The 21,814-nt window shown below is 50.3% G+C and overlaps 2 protein-coding genes across 8 annotated transcripts in view; one reads left to right on the forward strand and one right to left on the reverse strand.

The window, feature by feature from the left end:
- The window catches only part of FYCO1 (FYVE and coiled-coil domain autophagy adaptor 1), an 80,030-nt gene extending 74,404 nt beyond the window's left edge, over window positions 1–5,626 (forward strand). For 6 of the 7 annotated variants that reach the window (XM_055557971.1, XM_055557970.1, XM_055557974.1 and 3 more), the window contains one exon: window positions 1,846–5,626. In XM_055557971.1, coding sequence (XP_055413946.1) covers window positions 1,846–1,921 — 76 coding nt within the window. In that variant the 3' untranslated portion in view covers window positions 1,922–5,626. The remainder of the gene's footprint in view (window positions 1–1,845) is intronic. The other variant, XM_055557975.1, reaches the window with a different exon arrangement.
- A 10,817-nt stretch (window positions 5,627–16,443) lies between these two features.
- CCR9 (C-C motif chemokine receptor 9) overlaps window positions 16,444–21,814 on the reverse strand; it is a 55,566-nt gene continuing 50,195 nt past the window's right edge. The window contains exon 4 of the mRNA XM_055557696.1: window positions 16,444–18,583. Within this exon, the coding sequence (XP_055413671.1) occupies window positions 17,501–18,583 (1,083 nt within the window). The 3' untranslated portion in view covers window positions 16,444–17,500. The remainder of the gene's footprint in view (window positions 18,584–21,814) is intronic.

Below are 21,814 nucleotides of genomic sequence, written 5' to 3' on the forward strand. Positions count from 1 at the left end.
CAGCCTGATACTTACAGAGTCTCACCACAGGTTAAGTGTGTTCTCTTTCCTCTGCTCTTATTAATACTACTGCCTTCAGCCGCACAGTAGCCCCATGCAGTAGGGACTGTCTTTCTCTCGTGTTACTGCTAAGGGGCTGAGGACCTAGAAGAGGGGCACTCCCAATCACACAGCTGGTGGTGGGGCTGGATTTGAACCCAGGTGGCCTGGCTTGAGGCTCTAGGCTCTTACCCGGGATGCTCTTCTGCTTCTGCCGTCCTGATGCCCTCTGCCCAGGCCAGAGAAGAGCCCAGCAAATACAGTGGAAGGATTGGGCAGATGGGTAAATGGATGGATGGATGGATGAGAGAGAAGTGAAGTAAAAAGGCCCAGAGCTAATCAGAACTGGAGCTGTGAGGCGAGGCCCTGGCCCCTCGTCCAGGGAGTGGAGCAGCAGGTACCATCTCTGGGGAGCACGATTTCAGAGCTCCAGGTGCAGGTCCAGGAGTGAGTGCAGGGTTGAGGGGTCAGGAGGATGGGGGTGAATGGAGATGAGGCTGGAGGGGCGTCCAAGAAAGGAAGCAGGACAGCAGACCAGTGTTGGTTGAGCATCTGCCTCGAGCCAGGGCCCTGCTTCATGGAGATGTGCGGCTGGCACGGTGAAGGCTGCTGGGCACCTGTCCCTCTTCTGGCTTCAGTGTAAGCCCTTAGTAGGGGCTCGCTTCGTTCATAAGACCTGTCTGATCAGCATTCAGCCACATCCTCACTGAGCAGGGCCCTGAGCTAGCAGCCACATCCCTCCCCATGGGTGCCCTTGCCAGCCCGCTGGGCTTTAAGCACAGTAACTTAATAGCTATTAAGTAGGTGAGAAGCTGGGGTGCCACCTGTTGGTGAAAGCCGGAGTGCAACCTCTCACCACCTCAGGGCCTTGAACTCCCAGGGCGTGTGGCTGAGGGCGTCCACCAAGGGAGAGCTTGGAAGAACGGGCTCCCCACCTTTCCCCCTCCCCACCCTTCCCCCACACATCCCCAGGAACATGAACACACCCTGCGTTAGCAGGATTCTTGGGCATGGGCTCTGCATGTCCAGAAAGCTGGTCAGACCGGGCATGGGCCTCAGCCCCTCAGGGCAGCGGTCAGGAGACGGGGTGGAGGCCAGCCCAGCAGAGGGTCTGCTCTCCCCTCTGGGTTTTACTGGAACCCCAGTGTCCTCTGTGGTGGCAGCCAGCATTGTTACTACCTCCCTGAGCCCCACCACAGGTTGACAGAGAGGCTGGGAGCAGCGTGTTGAGGGCAGAGGCAGCCGCAGACCGGCTTTGCAGTCGGCATTAGGAGCGGCCGTGGTGCTGAAACACACTGCAGCCCTCGCCACTGACGTCATCTCAGGGCCTAGTCAAGGTTTTCAAAGCACGACAGCGGAAGAGATCCAGATGTCCAGTCAGAATGAGATCCAGGCTCGCCTCCACTGTGTGTGTCCCCTCCACGCCTGCGCCACCCACTTCCCCAGGGCAGCCCAGACCACCGAGACCCCTGAGACACCCCCACCCCAGGGCCCCTTCAGAGCAGCAAGGCAAGGAGGGGTGCTTCACAGTGTGGGACTGAATGGGCATTTCTGCACCCAAGCCCAGGACAGTCCACGGAGGTGTCCTAAGACCCTGACACTTTGCAGGAAGATGTCTCTGCTAGAGAGACAGGAAATGGGGGTGAGGGGACCCGGAAGAGTCCATGCAGTCTGTGAGGGACCCCAGGCTCGGAGCAGAGGTCTTTGCACCAAAGCTTCCCATGCCAGCCAGCACCCACCCCAGCCAAGTCACTGCAGCTGCTTCCAGCCCTCGGAATAACCCCTCCTTCCCCATTTGTCTCCTAGATTTGTCTCCAAGAAAGTCTTTTATCACTTAACTGTTGACCGGCCTGTGATCTACGATGGAAGTGATTTCCCGTAACCTCAAGTACCTGGATTTTGCTAGTTTCACATTACCCACAGGAAACACTACTCCTCCTCACTTGTCACGTAAAGCACCTAAAAAACCCAGAAAACAAAAAATAGCTGCTCTAAAGCTCTCAGTATCCATTATGCAACTTTAGGAGACGGGCCCTTGGCTGCTCGTCAGAGCCACGTTGCTCCGAGCGCCGTGTACTCGGCACTGCGCACATCACTCTTAGCCCCGTGGCTCATAAGGGCTCAAGTGATGTTTTCCATTGTCCTCACACCCAGAGGGACACTATGCCAAAGGTTTAAACGCTCAGGAGACCACTGGCCTCTCCAGGGGGGCGCAGTTGGCTCCAGGCCTCCTATGAAGAGTTTCCTAGGTCAGAGGGGTCCCGACTTCCACCCGTGGAGAGACACAGCCCCCCTGTGCCCAGCCAGGCATCACGGGTGACCATGAGCTGGAAGGCCTGGCCAGACCCTGTGGGGCCCTCGAGTCCTCCCTGGGAAAGGACGTCAGGGCACCTAGGGGCCCGCCTGAGATCCCATCCAGCTTCCTCGATCATGCTCCTGTCCCCTCCTGCCCGGGGAGTGCAGGCTCAGAGGGGCCGCCAGCTGCACTTTTCTCCTGGCCCTTCTGTCTGGGCGAGTCTGTCTTGGAGCAAAGCCCTCCACTCAGCTGGGCCTCTCAACAGCTCAAAATACCACCCTAAGAATCAGAAGTGAAGCTAATCCAGGAAACAGAACCCACCGGCTGAGGGTCTGCAGTGCAGTCTACGTCCAGATGGCCAGAGCCCAGATGCTGGGTAACGACCACGCCATGACCAAAAGGCTGGACGCATCAGCCTGTGGGGCTCATTCCTCAGCCTGTCTTTGTTTATATTAACAAGAGCTTCTGCAGATACGTTTACTAATGATTACATTCAGGGTGGGAACCACTTTTAAAAATCGGGGGCTTCTTAAGAGAAGTCTTTGCTAACTCAAGTATACACGGGCATAATTCATGAATCGGCTCTTTGCTCACCTCTCGGTCCCTCCTCCCCACCTGCCTAGGTTCCCTGCACCCCTTTTCCACTTCCTGCTGCTCAGCCTGCACCTGACACCTGGGAGCAAATGAATCCTCTGTCCTTTTCCGGGACAAGAAGCAGATGATCTTCCTGTTCTCTGTGGCCCTTTTCTCCCACCACAGAGCGCTCACCTGTGATGGCCTCTCTGTGCCCTGTTCACAGGGCAGTCAGGACCCAGGTCCTTCCGCGGTGAGCAGAGATCTGACCAAGCAGCCCACCTTAGCTGTGGTCAGGAGAGAGGGTACCTGGCAAGGCAACTGCAGGTCCAAGTACCCCACCAGCCCTTCAGCTAGCCCGGTGACTAAGCCGAGTCACACCACGTCGAAGCTTCATCTCGTCATTCACGAGCCTGGTCTGACTGGTTTTGAGAACTGACGAATGGGTCAAGAATCCTTGGCCAAGTTCAGTTCAGACCCCATACCCCCAAGGCGCCAGCAGAGGTAGGAGGAAATGACTTTGGCAGTAGACTCAGAACTTCCATTTAAACAGGAGACATAGGCGCTTCCAGGCACTTGAAGTGGGGCTTGAGACACGGTGAACAGAACCTTCCAGAAAAGAGCTGGCCCTCTCGTGCTCTCTTTCCTGAGAGCAGCCGCCTGTGGCAGAAAGCCAGAAGTCTCTAGCACCTCATTGAGCAAGGTCCTGACGGTGCTTAGCACCAAAACAGAAATGGCCAGGCCCCCAGAGACTTCCTGGATTCGTGCTTGTCCTTACAGAGTGCCACACTGCTTGAAAGCAAACTACCCTGCCTTTAAATCCATCTCCCTCTTGAAAAGGATAATCAGATGTAGCTGGCTCACCACTTGAGAGAAACAAAAGACCCTGAAGCATCTGGAATCTCGGTTTGAGTGCTTAGCTTTCCCAGGATACCCTGGAGACATGGCCAAGCAGACGGCCCTCTGCTCATGTCACCACCGTCACCTGCAGCTCGAATCAGCTTTTCTCAAGTAGCCGATATGTTTCCTGCGGAAGGCCTGAGACATTCCATCTGAGGCTTGTTCTGAACCTCTGTGACTCGACCCCCCAGGGGACCAACTGCAGCTTAAAAAAATCCCGTGGCTCTTGTGAAGCCAACCCAGAGCCACTCTGCAGGAGCTCGCGGGCCCCTAGTGCCAGCACCGCAGCTGGTGACGGCAGTGGCGGAGAGGCCTTCGCTGCCCCTGCGCCCGCCCCGCCTCTGCAGCGTATCTAGTTTTTTGTGCTGAATGGACTCTTGTTCTTCGTTACTTTGCTGTGGGAGCTCGGGTTTGCTGTGCAGCTAGAGATCATCTTGGCATATTTAAGTATAGCTTGTATAAACTGCTTTCTTATTTTAAACAAGTTCCCAACTTTACTGAAGTTTGGGGGTTGAGGTATTCTTTTCAATGCAAACGATAATGAAAAACAGCTATTGAAAGTGGCGGCCCAGGCCAGTAGACTGAATTAACACTAAAAGTCAACAAGTAGGAAGCATTCTTGGGATCCCAGATCACTATCTAAAAAAAAGAAAAAAAAATCCCCCAGCAGCCTCTTTGGGGGCTGGCTGAGCTCTCTGAATAACTGTTGCTGTTTAGTACAAGCTTAGTACCAGCCGCCTTGCTCACCACTGCCTTGGGAGCCACTGATCACCCTCACCCAGGAACACGAGGCCTCTGTCAGGCACCCTCATCCACCGCCAGCAAGCATGTTTGGGAGAAAGCGTAGCCCCTGCAGAGCACTTCTGGCTGGAGCCCACCTACTCCACATCCACTGGATCAAGAGCAGGCAAGGAAATTCTCAAACAGGAATCTGGAACTGAAACACTACATAGGGTCTGAAAAGTATGAATGCACAGCCACGCTAGATAAATCAGAGATAAAGGAGATGGTTTTTTAAAATTATTTTCAGTTGTCACTCACCTTCGGTGGTGAAGCCATTCCAGACTCATCTGAAAAGAAATCCCCATTTGGGGATGAAATCTCAGTCTGTGTTTTATCATTGTGGTTAGCTGTCGACCATACGTTTTTATAGGAGTTTCAGGTTTAGAAGCCCCCCTTGGAGACTCCACCTTGGAGAACCCCAGCCTCAGCCCACAGGTGTTGAGAACGAGAGCAGAGCCACCCTCTGCAATGCTCAGAACCAAGGGTCACCTGGCACAGAGAATGTTCAGTCACCATCTGCGTTTACAAAACACTTACCCAAAAGGTTCTTTTCAGTGGAACCCTGGGTGAATTCTCTGTTGTGGTGCTTCCAAGGAAACAAAGACAGTTAATAATGCCTTTTCTCTCTTAAGCACTTTTTCAAAATAACACAGTACATCTTTAAATTTGGGGAGGCATTTCTGATAAAAAGACTTCCTCAGAACCTGAGGACAAGGGCTGTCCAGAGATGCTCCTGTCCCCCCATGGCTGCAGAGCAACAGTGAAGCCTCAGTTGGGTGGCTTCCAAATCAGAATTGCACTTTAATTGACCAATCCTCAATGCTCGCGGCCTTACGGGGTAGTGGGTCTGGGAACCCATCTCTTTTTTATCTGCCAAATAATTACCAGAAGCACATCAAATGCCAACTCTCCACCTGCCCAGTGGGGGTGAGGAACTTTTGTATCCCAAAACATAGTCCGTATAGCATCTGCTGCACCATTTGGGAATGTCTTATTTTTAATCTCAGGATTTAAATAAACACTATGACATTGAGAGTGGCGTCACCTTTCATTCCATTGAGACATAAGGTGAGAGAGGAAGTTGCACACAGCAGAATGGGGGCAAAGCTGTTGGGCCATGTCAAGTCCTGTGACTTCAAAAGGGAAAAAAAAAAAGCAGCTGTTCTAAGAGGTTGCCAAATTGGCCTGGTATCTGGACCCACAGTCTGCGCTGAGGTCCGAGTTCAGACCTGCCTCAGCCAATGCAGTGCACCAACCCACTGCCCTCTGCCAGAAGAGCTTCTGCGTTCAGTGAAATTCCCCAGCCCTCCCCTGGTCCACGAAGAGCAGCCTGATTTACCAGAATGATGGAGTCGGGGAGGAGGTCACAGGTGGCCTAAAACCACGGTTAGTCAAGCTGGATCCAAATCTAGGCAGAGCTGCTAGAGGAGGCAACAGAGAGGGGCAGCGAAGACCCTGGACATGGGCCCCGAGGGCTGTGTCCCAGTCACTCCTCCCCTGGGCAGACTGAGCTTGGGCCAGGCAGTCCATCTGCACTCACCTCTGGAGCGCCCTGTGCCCCACAGGGTGCTCCCAGCCCTCCTTTCCTCCACTTCCCTTCTTGCAGCCTTCCTCCTGCCTCAGATTCTCCTGTAGCCTCTTCTTTCATCAGTTACTCAGGAGCAGGTGACACTTCCCGGAAGTGTATTGTTCCCTGCAGCTCCAGGACCCTGTTCTTCATCCTCATCTCCCTGCTCTGCCTCACCCCGCAGCATGGAGCACAGAGCACGGTGCTCACCAGCCTCTGAATCAGCGAGGACACTGGGCACCATGATCAGCCCTAGGCCATCAGGAATCCCACTGGCCAACTTGGCCAGAGACCAACCCCCAAAACCCCTGTGGTAGAGAAGGACAAAGGTCAAGCCCACAGGGGCGATTTAGGGAGGATGGAGGTGAGCTGGTTACTGGATCGGACACGTAGAGCCTCCTGTGCCCTCAAGCCTCTCCTGTCCAGTAATGGAAGGGTGCTCTATCCAAGTGCCTAAAACAGCACCGCAGAAGGAATTCTGTGTTCATAGGAAAGGCCTTGCAGAGAGGCCACGTGGACTGAGCCTAGGAGAACGGACCGGGACACACAGATACAGGCTGCTCTATCTGGGCTGGGATCCGGGCCTCCGTGCCGCACTCCTGGTGCCCTCTCCCCACCTGCTGAGCCGCCCCAAGGTGAGCAAACCAAATCTCCGCTCCTGGTTTTCCAAGCCCCCCACGCGATTCCGGGAATTCTGGCCCCTCTCGGTGTCCGTAGACGGGTGCCGCTGCCTGCGATGCCTGCGATGCCTCTTCCACCCAGAGGATGTAGCGATTCCCCGGGTGACTCAGAAGGACCCTTCAGCCAGGGTCAGACCTCTCGGTTTGAAGATGCGTGGGAAAAATCTGGCGAGTGGAGCCCACCACCCACACACATCTGCAGAGCAAATAGATAGTGAAACCTGTCGCCTGAAATGAGAAAACGGACTTTTGTTGAGAGAGCGGTTAAAGCTGAAGCTATCAAAACCCAGGAGAGAGCACAGCTATTGTGAAAGCCGCTCAAAGTGGGTTAGGGTTGAAAGAAAGGTCAGCTTTTTACTTTTCCCACACTCGCTGGTTTCTGAAGAAAGATAGTAAAGCCGATCCGAAGTATGATCACCAATCTCTGGGCTTTGATGTGTGTCCCCTTGTCCCTCCCCCATCCCTCGAGCTCCCGGGGGAGGCTGGAGGCTGGTGTGGTTTCCTCACCCCTTCTGGCAGGTTCGTGCTGAGGTTATCACAGACTTGGCAGCCCCATCTGAAGCCTGGAATGAGTTGTCTTAGCTCCATATGAACAAAGAGAGCCAGGCCTCTCCAAACCCGAGGTGCGTGAGTGTCCTTCCCCAGGGAAGGCCTCATTTCCAGAGCGCCTTTGGCTTCAGACCTGTGGCTCCGGCAGGATGCTCAAGGGAAAGGCGATTTCAGGGAGACCTCCCACTGAGCCCTGAGGAGAGAAGGACACCTTTTCTGGGAGGTCACCCATCCGTCTGCCAGGTCAGTGGGACAGGCGCTGGCTTCTCCTTGGCATGAGAAAGGAAAGCGGGAGGGGGTTGGGGGAGGCCAAAAGGCTAGCAGAGCAAAGGAGGGGTAACAAAGGCGGGTCAGCAGCAGGAAGGGCCTTCCCTGGGGCCACACCGCAGGCTCAGTGAGCAGAAGCCACCTTTCTCGTCGGAGGGAAGGAGTGGTGGGGGAACAGGTTTACCGAACAGACAACAAAGGCAGTGACTGCAGACCTGGAGAAAGGAATCCAGTTTGTTCTTCTGACTCTGAGGCTGACTTCAAGGCCCCACATGCTTTGACAAAGTGGCCACAGCATCAGCCCTCAAGTGGCCTTTGTACAACAGACAGGGTCTATGTGTGAAACCAGAGATCTTTGTAAAGACAGCCCTTCTGCACCAGCAGGGGCCCCCACAGACCTGTTGGGTGTTCTCGGAAGGACCACACATTCATGCCCCCAAGATGAACCTGTGGAAGATGGACAGGGACCCATGAGGCCCAGATCAGGTGCAAGGGCTCCTTGGTTATCAAGGGTTCAAGTGTTATCAGGAAAAGCCCAAGACTCACCCAGTGCTCAATTTTGCTCCAGAGTCAAACTGTTCATTTATTAAGTGTCAGTAAATACAAAGCAAGTAGCAGAGAGTTTCTTAGAAGAAAGTCCTCTTCTTTGGGTTACCTGGGGGCACATTAAAATACAGAGTCATGGGCACGCCGCATGTCAACTCTGGTTCATTGGGTCCAGTTCATTCACAAGTCTGCCAGATGAGGATATTGGTGGAGGTGGTCCATGGACCATGCCAGAAAGTCCTTGATGATCACCGCTCTGTCACCATTTTGGTTAGAACTTGAGGAAAGGGGTAAAATCAGCTAATGGATCTGTCTCCTAATTCCACTTTGCCAGTGACCCTCAAATCTTGGAGCCAGGACCTCTCCCTCAGCTCATTGGTCCAAACACTGGGATGCAGTGATGGAAATGTCGTTCTTAGAGAGGAAGATATTTCCAAATGAACCACCTGGTATGAAACTATCCTACAGGTAAAACCTTTTTGCAACCGTAACTTTTTTATGGCTTATGTTCTTATTCAACGGACATGTTACCCAACTGGTCATTTGTAAATAGAAAAACATTCCCTTCCCCAAACCTGAAGTAGTTCCGTATGTGTCCACAATTTAAGATTTAGAGGAAGAAATATGAGTTTGGTATCAAAGGGTCTGGATTAAATAGGGATTCCTAAACTGGTCCATACACAGAATTCAGAAGGTCTTTGAACTTGGGAAAATAACACCTTTCCTCTACTATCTAGCTAAAATTTAGATCTTCTTCAATTATGAATATAGTGTATTCAATTATGAATGTAGTGGCATGCCACTACATGCCACTACATGCTACATGAGTATGCATTAGCAAGACCTGTGTCTCTGCCACTGGTGGAAGTGACAGATATTTTCTTGTTACTTAAAAGTTGTTGCAGACCCTTTAAATATCATTTATGCTCATCTTCACTGTGAAATGAAGGTTGTTGTTAGACCTGCTGTAGATTGTTTTTAACCGTGTTCATGAAGAGACGTGTATTACTAGTTCACAAATTTATCTTAATATAGAATTATGCTTCAGTGTAATTGGTTTCCCTTGTAATCGTATATATTTTATTCATTTTATTCATTCTAAAACATTCTGAGAAGGCTTTGTCAGATTGTCAAAGGGGTATATAAGGGGAAAAAAGGTTAAGGACCTTTGGGTTCTGGCAGGTCTTCATGGAAAAGAAGAGAAAGACCCGCTCATTGCAGCACTGGCTTATTATTTATAACATATAATTAATAGCAGCAGAAGTAATTTGATAGGCTCTTGCCATAGTCAGCCACCTGTTACAGATGAGGAAACCGAAGACCCAGGGAAGCTGGTAAGTCTGAACCATTTGGAGAACTGTTACTACAAGGCTGAGATGGCTGTGGGAGTAGTTTTCTCCAAACCATTCTCATTTCACTGGAAAGTAGATTCTCCAATGATTAAAAAAAAAAACCTTCCATAAACCAAGCTATGCTGTGGCAACCCTTGACGTGTAAACCCTTACTATGTATCATCCTCCCTACAAGAGGTTAACAGTTATGTGCTGAGAATTACAGCTCATGGTCCCACACCGTCTCAGCGGATCAGATCTCTTCTGGCTCTTAGGTTTTCTGGATTCCAAAAGTTGAACAAGGGAAAGTGCTCGGGCTCACTCTGCCTTTGTTGGCCTTGCCAGAATATTCTGAGTTCCCTAGATTGTTAGTCCCACTGAGAAAGTGTCACCCACAGCGTGAGACCTTTTAGCGTCTGCTCACTCATTCCCAACTAGCTTTATACCTCCCTTGGTCCCTTTGGTAAGAGGTGGCCCAGCCAAACAGGAAGTTTCCATCAGGTGTTCATTCACTCATTTATATCTGGAGCTTTGTAAGGGTAAGAGCGTGATTTTATTTTTATTTATTTTTGGCTGTGCTGGATCTTTTTTGCTGCACGCAGGCTTTCTCTAGTTACGGAGCATGGGCTCTAGGCACTCAGGCTTCAGTAGCTGTGGCAGCCAGGCTTTCTTGCCCCACAGCATGTGGGATCTTCCTGGACCAGGGATGGAACCCGTGTCCCCTGCGTTGCCAGGTGGATTCGTAACCACTGGACCACCAGGGAAGCCCCAAGAGCATGATTTTTGAGAGGAAGTATATGGTGTCTTCGGAGAAGGCAGTGGCACCCCACTCCAGTACTCTTGCCTGGAAAATCCCATGGATGGAAGAGCCTGGTAGGCTGCAGTCCATGGAGTCGCTACGAGTCGGACACGACTGAGCGACTTCACTTTCACTTTTCACTTTCATGCATTGGAGAAGGAAATGGCATCCCACTCCAGTGTTCTTGCCTGGAGAATTCCAATGACGGGGGAGCCTGGTGGGCTGCCGTCTGTGGGGTCGCACAGAGTTGGACACGACCGAAGCGACTTAGCAGCAGCAGCAGCAGCAGCAGCATATGGTGTCTTGGATTTGCTTTAAAATACCGTAGCAAAGGGAGGAGCTAACGGAGAAAGGTAGGAGTGAAGGAAGAAAGGGGGGAAGGAGGAGCAAATGAAGGAAGGGAGGCAAAGGAAGCAAAGAGAGAAGAGGAAGGGAAAGAAGAGAAGGAAGTGGGTGTTGTGGGCGGGATTAGAATGCGGAGAGTGTTGATCACCGTCGGAGCTGAGTGATGGGTATGAGGAGGTCGTTGTGCTATTCTCGCCACGTTTATGTATGTTTTTTTATTTAATTTTTTTTATCTTTTGACTGTGCTGAGTCTTTGTTGGTGCGTGGACCACCCTCCAGTTGCAGCGCACGGGCTGCTCATTGCAGCGGCTGCTTTCGTGGAGCGCAGGCTCTAGGGCACGCGGGCTCAGCCGTTGCTGTCCCCAGGCCCTAACCAGACCGCAGCCTTAGTAGCTGTGGTGCACAGGCTCAGTTGCTCCAAGGCATGTGGGACCTTCCGGGGTCAGGGATTGAATCCGTGTCCCCTGCATTGGCAGGAGGGTTCGGTACTGCTGAGCCACCAGGGAAGCCCTATGTGTGTTTTTTTTAATTTTCATATTTAAAGATTTTAAAACGAAAAGAGCATGAGTGGTGATAACCTGAACTAACTCAGTGGCGGGGGCACTTAGCCTGGCAGTGTCGCACAGGCGTGGGCACCACAGGGCCTTGGCACATGTTACCCCCTCCTCCCAGTGCACCCTCCCTCCCCTTCCTCCTGTAGCTCATTCCTGCTCATCCTTCAGCTCTCAGCTTAATGCCACTTCCTCGGGGAAACCTTCCCTGCCTCTCATGCCCACAGTAGGTCAGAGCCTCTTGTAACACACTAGCATCTCGAAACCCTCTCTTCATGACTGTCTAATTGGCATCTGTCATCTGTGAACTGTGAGCTTTGTGGGTACTGGCCCCGTGTCTGCTTTTCCTTAGCATCACCTAAGCCCAGTGCCTGACACGTAGAAAATGCTCCATAAGTTGTTGTTCATTGAGATTGGTAAAATATCGTTATCAATTGCTGTATTTTCCCAAGACAACAGGATTTCGCAACAGTAAGTGCACTTCCAAGAACCAAATATTTGAAATTGGAGGGGCCGTTGATTCACTTAACATACATTTACTGAGTGTCTGTCATGTGTGAGGTCTGTCGTAGGCACTTGGGACATAGCAGTGAACAGAAAAGAAGAACAGTCCCTGCCCGAGTTTATACTTCTTAAGTGTCAGGTGGTGCCAAGCGTGGAGAAGAGCAGAGCAGGGAAGGGCACTGTGGATGGGCCGGGATGGCCTAGAAGAGAAGGTGGTGTTTAAGCAGAGACCTCAGGAGGTGGCGGAGGAAGCATGTGGCTGGAGAGACCCAGCCAGAGTCACCTAGGGGACTGTGGGGTGAACTGTCTGATGCCTTGTCCAGACTCTTCTGTAACGCTGTCTGTGCCATGAGCTCCTGCGGGTTCAGCCTAGGTTGGTCACGTCATTGTGTTGGATTTGAAAGACTAATGGCAAAATTGTTGGCTCTTTGGTATGCTGTTTATCAACTGCTATGTAACAAATTACCCCCAAACTCAGTGGCTGAAAACAATAATAACCATTTTATTGTACCTCATGATTTTATGGGTCAGGAGTTTGAGCAGGGCTTGACACGATGCTTCTTCTGTTCCCTGTGGTATTGACGCACTTTGAGGTGGCGTCCAGCGGGCAGATGGACTGTTGGTGAGAAAGGAGCTAGGAAGACCAGCAGGGACAGCATGGGGTGAGGGGGACAGGTGGGTGTCCAGGATTCTGGCCAGGTTTGGTGGCAGAGTCGTTGGATCTGCGCATCCTCAGACCTGCAGCGGAATCTGTGGGTCCTGCACGAAGAATTTGAGGCTCCACAACTGCACGTGTTTGGGGAGGAGCCTGTGAGAATCATGTCATCATCCCGTGGCCCACTTTTGACAGAGGGCTCAGCAGGGCCTCAGCTGTCCCATGTCATTGTTGAGAGTTTGTGTGCAGTGATATCTAAAGCAATGCTGGCCCAGTCTGTGCCCATGCATCTTTGCAGCCCCTGGTACTCAGCCTGGAACTCGGCACACTGTCGGTCAACCCTTCAAAGCAGCGGCTGATTTGTCTGACCGTGTCACACATGCAAGGTGGGACAGCTTGGTGGGCGGATGCCCAGGATAATATCCTAGCCTTGTTGGTTCCTACAGTGTGATGCTGGGTGGGTTCCTGATCCCTGAAGTGCTCAGCCCCTTCATCTATAAAATGGTTGAGTTACATACAGTATTATCTACCTGGCACAAAGCAAGCAAGCAAGAGATGACAGCTTGCTTGTCACAGGAAGAGGCAAGCCCATGTCTGCCTGGTACCCACGGGGCCTGGCAGGCCGTTGGTGTGCACAGCGGTCTGTTGATGGTTGAATTAAGATCAGTCAGGCCTCTGCTCCCCCGGAGAAGGAAATGGCAACCCACTCCAGTGTTCTTGCCTGGAGAATCCCAGGGATGGGGGAGCCTGGTGGGCTGCCGTCTATGGGGTCGCACAGAGTCGGACACGACTGAAGCGACTTAGCAGCAGCAGTAGCAATAGGCCTCTGCTCCCAGCCTCCTCAGATGAGTTCTGTGACGGATGCTCACAGAACACTGTAGCTCTGAGTACCCTGTGCTCTTTGCCCAACAGGTCTCAAATGTGCTTTTGCTAGGCCAGCCTCTGATGAAAAGGTTGTTGCAAGCTGACTTCTCTAGAAGCAGATGCTGAGATGGAATCTTGGGGGCAAATGTCTATTCAGGATTGCCAACTGTGAAGGGAAGTAGGAAATAGGATTGGGCAGAGAAACCTTGCCAGCCTGGCATGAGGCTGTGTGCATGCTAAGTCACTTCAGTCGGGTCCAACTCTCTGTGATGCTATGGACTGTAGCCTGCCAGGCTCCTCGTCCATGGGATTCTCCAGACAAGAATACTAGAGGGGGTTGCCACGCCCTCCTCCAGGGAATCTTCCTGACCCAGGGATTGAACCTGTGTGTCTTACATCTTCTGCATTGGCAAGCGGGTTCTTAACCACTTGCGCCACCTGGGAAGCCCAAATATGTCAAGAGTGAAGGGGAACTCACCAAGAGTCACACGTTGGAGAGAAACATTTGCTTGTCTTTCGTCAGTTTAATAATACAGACATTGAAAGGGACATTAGCTATTTGGGCTGTCTGTAACAATAATTACAGAACTGATTAGAGAGACATTCCCTGTCCCAGGAGGTTGCTGGGCTCAGACCACAGTTGGAACAGGAGGGCCATGTGGAGTCGGGCCAAGGAAACTGTTGCAGAACCACCAAGTCTTGGTTGCGATGATAATTCTAAAACCATGCTATCTATTAATCACTCATAGTAAACAATCAGTAACTACTTGTCAAATGAAGAGAGAGATTTCTTTGGAGCGTCTAAAATGTGTGAGGTGCAGATACTGGAGGCCATGATAATCTCCCTTTTGTCAAAGTCATTTAGCACCCCTTGACCAGACCTCACTTTGAGACAAGCTGTATTAGAGCTTCAGCATCAGTCTTTCCAATGAATATTTAGGACTGATTTCCTCTAGGATGGACTGGTTGGATCTCCTTGCAGTCCAAGGGACTCTCAAGCGTCTTTTCCAACACCACAGTTCAAAAGCATCAATTCTTTAGTTCTCAGCTTTATTTATAGTACAAGTCTCACATCCATATCTCACATTTTACATCAAAACAACATTCCCCTTTGAATGTACACATTGTGATGTGTTGACTTGAGATTAGTCTTAAAAATTTTTTATAGGTAAAGCAGTATCTTTTTTGATATATTTCATTCAGTTTCCTGATTTTTCTGACCTATAGAGTTCCTGTAAAATGTAATTATATTATAGTCCTCTTTTATCATTACTTCAGGAAAGTACTCACAGACATATTTTCTAGAAATGTTGAATGGGTGTCTTAGTGGGTGTCCCCTTGCTGATCCTTCCAATGTTTTTATCTTAGGATAAATCTGCTTCAAAGACCTAGTTTAATTTGAATGTAAAATGGTCCTATTTATGCAATCCTTTAAAAACTGATTTAGCAACAAAGGATAAAGTCTTTAAAATATAATACAGCTGCCGTGTATCTTTGGTCCTGCTTTGACGCTGCGTAGGACTGGGACAGTCAGGCGGTGCTAAAGGAGGCCCTTGGAACTAGGGGTGGTCATCGCGCTCAGTGCAGGCTTCATGGTTCTTGTGGCATTCATCTCCTTTCCTAAAAATCAGAGGGGGGAAAAGTAGAGTCCGTGACATTTTTTTCTCAACTAATGTTCATTGGTCAAGGCCTTATCTACCTCTGTTGTTGTTCAGATGCAGAGTCATATCTGACTCTTTGTGACCCCATGGACTGCAGCACGCCAGGCTTCCCTGTCCTTCACTATCTCCTGGAGCCTGCTCAAACTCATGTCCATTGAGTCAGTGATGCCACCCAACCATCTCATCTTCTATTGCCTCCTTCTCCTCCTGCCCTCAATCTTTCGCAGCATCAAGGTCTTTTCCAGTGAGTCTGCTCTTCGCATCACGTGACCAAAGTATTGGAGCTTTAGCATCAGTCCTTCCAATGAATCCGTAGGGTTGATTTCCTTTAGGATTGACTGGTTTGATCTCCTTGTAGTCCAAGGGACTCTCAAGAGTTTTCTCCAGCGCCACAATTTGAAAGCATCAGTTCTTTGGTTCTCGGCCTTCTTTATGGTCCAACTCTCACATTCATATATGACTACTGGAAAAACCATAACTTTGACTGATTGCACCTTTGTTGGCAAAACTAACATGTAGTTCAGTTCAAACTACCTCTGAACTGCCACTTAATCTCCATCATGGTGTCCCATAAGTGACTCTAGGCTGGCGGAGATTGAACAAGCACAGTCGTGGCTCATTCCTCCTCCTTCCGTCTCTCCCCCAATCCTCAGCTCCAGTGGAGCCCCCAGGACATAGTACCAGAACCGCAGTATCAAAAGGGCACGGGATGGATAAACCAAACCCAGTCAAGTTCTTCCACTGAACTGCACAGGGTTATTTAGGTTTGGCCCATTCCTGTTGCTTATTCTAGGTTTCTCAAAGGATATCTGAGTCTTCTTCTGGAAAAGGTGGCCACATGGACAGCTCTGTCCATAGACTGCCTTGGGAAGGTCATCCTCCCCCTGACTGTAGGTGGTTCTTATTGTGCTGGGACCCACGTTGACCTGCTGGTCCCAGGCCAATGCTTGTTTGCCACCAACTGCCCACACATGGGGGTGGGTTGGCAAGGCTTGTGCATTTTCTCTTGCTCTCCTTGTTGTGGTCCACTTTCTGCTCACTTTATTCCTCACCGACGTGTAGTTTAAAAGTGGACGGGGAAAAGGATGCTGTTGTAGAGTCCAGCGCTTTGGTGTCCCCTTCAGAAGGGATGGCCTTGGAACTGAAACCACGGCAACTCACAGCCCACTGGGAAAACGAGATGCCTTCTCTGAAGCAAGTGGCAAAGCTGGGATGGTTCATGGTCCTGTTCTGATCGTCTTCTTTGGAAATACCAATGGACTCACTGGAGAAACTTGGAAGATAAGTTTGCCCAGAGGAGAAACTAGAAACTGTTCAGCCAAAATGGTTTTATGGTATTTTGGAAGTGTTATTTCCTTATCCCAGTCTCTTATTCTTCATAATCTAATATGGCTGTTTGATCTCTATACACATTTAAAATATAGAGACAGGGTAAAAAAAAAAAAAAGTGAAAAGTAATGGATATTTGTAAACAGTCATTTAAAAAGCACTTTTCTAATAAATGAAAATATTTAATGTGATAAATTTGCCAAATAGTAAAAAGAGACACAAAGGTAAGTTACATTTTTTTTTTCAGCCTTATCTCTAAGTTGAAAGCTTTTTTTAAAAAAAAAAAGTTAGTATTATACAATATGAAAAAGAGAAGCATGGAGGCAAATATCCTTCCAGTGGCCTCAGAAACAAGAGGACAAATAGGACCAGGCCATTGTATAGGGAACAGAGTGGACCACCATACCAGCCACTCGATAGAGTGAGCCCACAGTGGAGCCAGGTCCCCACCAACCCAGGTTCTTAATCTCCCTGCACGGGTTGTGAAGACCACTTCAATGGCACCAGGGGACAAGCTGAATCCTGCCCAGATCAGCGTGGCAGCCAGGTGAGGAATCACAGAGCCTCCAGAAGACGTGGGTTGGAAGCCAGCAGAATTCAGGTGAAATGCTCATACGGTCAATTGCCCAAAGGCTCACTGACCCGTGCTGCAGATAGTTTCAGAACAGGAACAAGGACCCTCACTGGCCCCAAAGAGATCAAGGACAGCAGAAGGGAATTGGATCTGAGGTTGTTTGGAAGGCTCTAGATCAACACCTGCCAAGGGTATCAGCCCCCAAAACCAGAGCAGAAATTCTCCAAAGACAGAAACTTTCATGAAGCCTTGTGGATTCGTGGACTGTGGCAATGGCCGATGCTTCTGTGTCTTCTTTTGGAAGAGATGAAGCCACAGCGATTCCCAGGGCTCCGAGAAATCAAACGCCTCCTCCAGAGCTCAGCTGCATTAATGCTCAGGCAAGTGTCAAAGCCACGGAGGCCTGCGGTGTCTGTTGTTCATTAATCCTCCTCCGAAAACCACAGGCTTTGCAGTCAGGAGCCAGGCAGCAGTCTCCTGGGATGGCCAGTCAGTTTTAAAGAGTCCAACTTGGCAAATCCTGACCAAAAGTAATAATGCTATTCAAATTCATCCCTTTCTGAGTTTTCTATTTCCCTTTTCTCACTCCTTCTCCTTGTCTACTTTCCCTTTGGCCTGTCAGTAAGGGAAGCTGTGTCTGAATTTCTGGACACTTCCAAAAGGACCGCCCACCTCAGAGAAGCCGCCTCAGAAGGAGAGAGCCCCCGAGGTTGTCTCCAGCAGCATAGATGACAGCTTCAGGCTTCCCTCTCTCCTCGTGAACGAAACCCACTGAGCCTGGCTGATGCAGCCCAGGTTCTTCAGGGTCTTCACAAGATCCCGGCGGAACCTCTCACCCACAAAAACGTAGAGAACAGGGTTCAGGCAACTGTGGAAAAAGGCCACAGTCTGAGTGACCTGGAAGCAGATGTCAATTTTGATGGAGAGGGCGCAGCTGGAGATGAACATGGCGTAGGCATCGATGGTCTGCACCAGCAGGACGCAGTTGTGGGGGAACTGAGACAGGACGAAGACGGTGAGCACAGTGATGGTCACCTTCAGGGCCTTGTGCTTGGAGGACTTCTTGGCCTGGATCAGGGTGTGGATGATGATGGTGTAGCAGCAAGCCATGACCACAAAGGGGAGGAAGAAGCCCAGGATGACCTTCAGGGTCAAGACAGCCGACTTGAGTTTGGTACTGTCGTCGCTGGAGTAGACCATGGTGCAGATAGCAATGCCGTGTTCCTCCTTGACTTGGCTGTACAGGAGTTCTGGGAGGCAGAGCGCGGCCGCCGTCACCCAGATGGTAAAGCAGACCATCTTGCTGTACAGGAGCCTTTTCTGCCTCCACATCTGCGCCCTCATGGCCTGCGCGATGGCGATGTACCTGTCCACGCTGATGCACATGATGAGCAGCACGCAGCTGTAGAAGTTCATCTTGTACATGCTGTTGACCACCTTGCACATGAAGGTCTGGAATTTCCACTGGTCCGCAGCGGCAATGGCCCAGAAGGGCAGCGTGGCGAGAAAGAGAAGGTCAGCGATGGCCAAGTTGAGAAGGAACATGTCGGTCATGGTCTTCACTCTCGTGCAGTACCAGTAGACCAGGATGACGAGGCTGTTGCCCACGCCGCCCACGATGAACACGAGCCAGTACAGGGGCGGGAGGAAGTGGCCCGCAAACTGCCTGACGTGGCTTTTCTCACAGAAGTAGTCCGTGAAGTTGCCGTCGTACTCCATGGGCGGCGTGCCATCGTAGCCGTAGTCATCTGACAGGTTGGGGGTTAGGCTCTGCAAGGAGACACAAGGCGACACTGGGTCAAGGGCTGGCTTCTGGAGGTTCTGTCTGATGGCAAAGGCACGAAGCCCTTGAACCTTCCAACCCCAAAAGGCTTTGAGAAGGCAGAAGAAGTGTGTGTGTAGGAAGTAGGAATTCCAAGAGCATCTGCTTAGACTGTAAATGATTTATTTATTCAACAAATGTTTATTAAGCAGGTGCTGAAGAGTCAGGTATGGTTCCCACTCTTGTGGAACTTTCCTCCTCTGGGACGAGACACGCAAGCAAAGGAACAGTCACAGGCCACATGACAGGTGCTCCATCGGGGTGGAAGGAGGGTCTCAGGGCCACTGGTGGGCGAACTTATCCAACTAAGTGAACGAGTCTGATTGTTCCTTCTCCTGTCTACTCTGCACTCCCTAAAAGGTCCTCAGAGACTTTCACACTTGTCTGGGTCCAGATTCCCCTGAATCCTTTGAAAGCTATGGATCCTCTCTTGAGTAGCAACAGTCACGCATGTACCCACTTACATGTGTGCACACACATGAGCACGCACACTTATCTATACACCCTCATGTACATGGACATACACAGGAAACAACACAGGCTGCATGATTTCAGGGTCCCTTGTTGAGAATTTGTTACGAATTTCAAGACAGCAGAGCATTAAATCAAGCAAGTAACACTTCTAAGCATGAGGCCCTGTGCCACCCACCCATGCAGCCAGCCCTCACAAGCCCTCACATTTACAGACACACATGCACACAAGCGTGCCCACACGAATACACATACATATCCACATGTACACAACCCACACATACATGCACACATTCAGACACCTGCGCTCACACCCTCACAATGTGCACACAAGCACGCATGCACACACACACCCTTCGATACAGCTAAGGACTCTCCAGGCATATTTTCAGAGTGATTGAATTCGCACATAAAAAACCTGGAATTGAATGAATTTCGTCAAGACCACAAGGCCAGCCTGTATCATCCTTACAGGATCAGAGTGCTGGCCATCTTTATGAGTGACAGAGGAAGAGTTCGTGTCCTAGGCTAGGGGAAGCCTGGACACACCTGTCCACCTGTGGTCAAGACTTCTGCTCATAGCTTTGTCCATGACCGGTGGGTAAACACCCTTTGGATCTCAGGCACAGGATCCTCTGAAAATCTCCCTGCAAATATAAATGTCAGTTATTTGCCAGCTTATTTGTTTCCCTACTGTCAGAGCCCCAAGTGTGTGCCAGACCTTGTGTGGAGTACAGGATGTGTGTGCATTTAATCCTGTACCTTCCAGGTAGGGATGGGCCCCTCTTCCAGATGAGGGGCAGCTGGCTTCCAGAAGGAATTCTGAGGTGGCCAAGCTATTTCTTCTGTCCTCTCTGCTCTCTGAGCCCTGGAGAAACTGCTCTTGCTGGAGAAGCCACCCACAAAGGCTGTTCTCAGGTCTGGGTCAGAATAAGACCTAGAGAGATCACTGTAAGGATCTGAAATCCACTCATTTCCCACTCACTTTCCATCCAAGAGCACACACTGGAGCCCCCTGGCTGAGCACTGGGTTGAGTGATTTCCCACAAGCTGCCCTGAGTTTATCCCGGGGACTGTGTCGAGGTGGCTTCTAAGGAGCTCGCCGTGCACCCCACCTCCAAGGGAGTTTTGGTCTAGCTCTGTGTCCACTCATCAAGACCTAGCTCAGACGTGCATTTGGCATTTACATATAAAAGAGATGTGAAGCAAGGCTTTCGTATTTCCTGAAGAACAAGTGAGTTGTTTTTAACTCATGAACCATATGAATTCTGTGACTGATGAGGATTCCCTTTGTAATTGGGAAGCTCAGTCAAACTGGTAGCCCAAGTATAGTAACCAAGTAAAACCCTTTGACCAGTGCTGCCTAATAGGAATATAAGGCAACTCCTTAATTTTGCATTTTCTAGCAGCCAAGTGAAGTCAAAAGAAATAGGTGGGTCTCACCTTAATAATGTGTTTTATGAAACCTAGCATGTCTAAAATATTATTTCGTTATGTAAGCAATGACTTCCCTGGTGGCTCAGACAGTAAAGTGCCTGCCTTCAATGCAGGAGACCCGGGTTCAGTCCCTGGGTCGGGAAGATCCCCTGAAGAAGGAAATGGCAACCCACTCCAGTAGCCTGGAAAATCCCATGGACGGAGGAACCTGGTAGACTACAGTCCATGGGGTTGCAAAGAGTCGGACACAACTGAGCGACTTCACTTTCACTTTCTTTCAAGCAGTGTAAAAGTTATTAAGATATTCCACATCGTTTTGTTGCATAGACTATTTTTGGACTAAGTGCATTTTGCAATCAAGGGACATCTTAGTCGGAGTGACCACATGTCAAGTGCTTACAGTCTCTGTGACTCGTGGCTACCGCGTCGGACAGCTCAGTTTTAGGCTGAAAACACAAGTTCTAAGTCTTCCTGTTTTCTCACTGTTCTGTCAGTTTGCTCTGACCCTGTTTGAATGTATGTCCTTTGTCTTCTGTTGTATGCACTCAGTAACTGCCTCATGCCTCTTATGGAACATGACAGGGGCCGTGTGGACAGAGTGAAACAGGGTGTCATTACTGCTGGGAAGTGCCAGTCTCTGATGGGGCTGACCATTCTCTTCCACATCTTACTGGAACGTCTAGAAGTTCTCTTTCCCAAGGTTTCCCTTGAAACATTTCTTAGCAAACTGTGTTGTTCTTAGACCCTTTTAAAACTGTGACATCGTCACCAACTAGACCACTGCTCACAGCCTGTGGTCCCCCATGAGCAGTGGTCTGAGCCAGATCTAGAATCTTCTCCCATTGTGAGGAGCAGCAATCTGTGGGGGTGGGTGGGCCCAGACCTGGCCAGGATGGATGGTGTTTGTGTGAAGATCCCACCATCTTATTCCTTGACTAAGAGGTCAGCGTGCTCACCTTAAGCTTGAGAAACAGCTCTTTATTTCTTGTTCGTTGGTGATGAATAACGTGATTTGTTCACTCATTCAGCGTTTACTAAGCACAGAGTACATGTCAGGCAAGGAAGCCACTTCCAAAGGTCAGTGTTCTTGTCAGTGATGGTAACAGAAGTGGAGCGAACCATAAGAAAGGTCCTGGACTCACCTGTCATGGAACGGGGGGGAGGGTGGTCTGCCTGCATGTGGGGTCCTGAACTCCACAGCACAGAGGGGCCCTAGACAGGGCAGTATCGTGGGATGGTTCTGTTATTCCCAGGGGGCTACTTAATTGGAG

This window comes from Bubalus kerabau, chromosome 20 (genome assembly GCF_029407905.1).
Source record: "Bubalus kerabau isolate K-KA32 ecotype Philippines breed swamp buffalo chromosome 20, PCC_UOA_SB_1v2, whole genome shotgun sequence".
NCBI lineage: Eukaryota > Metazoa > Chordata > Mammalia > Artiodactyla > Bovidae > Bubalus > Bubalus kerabau.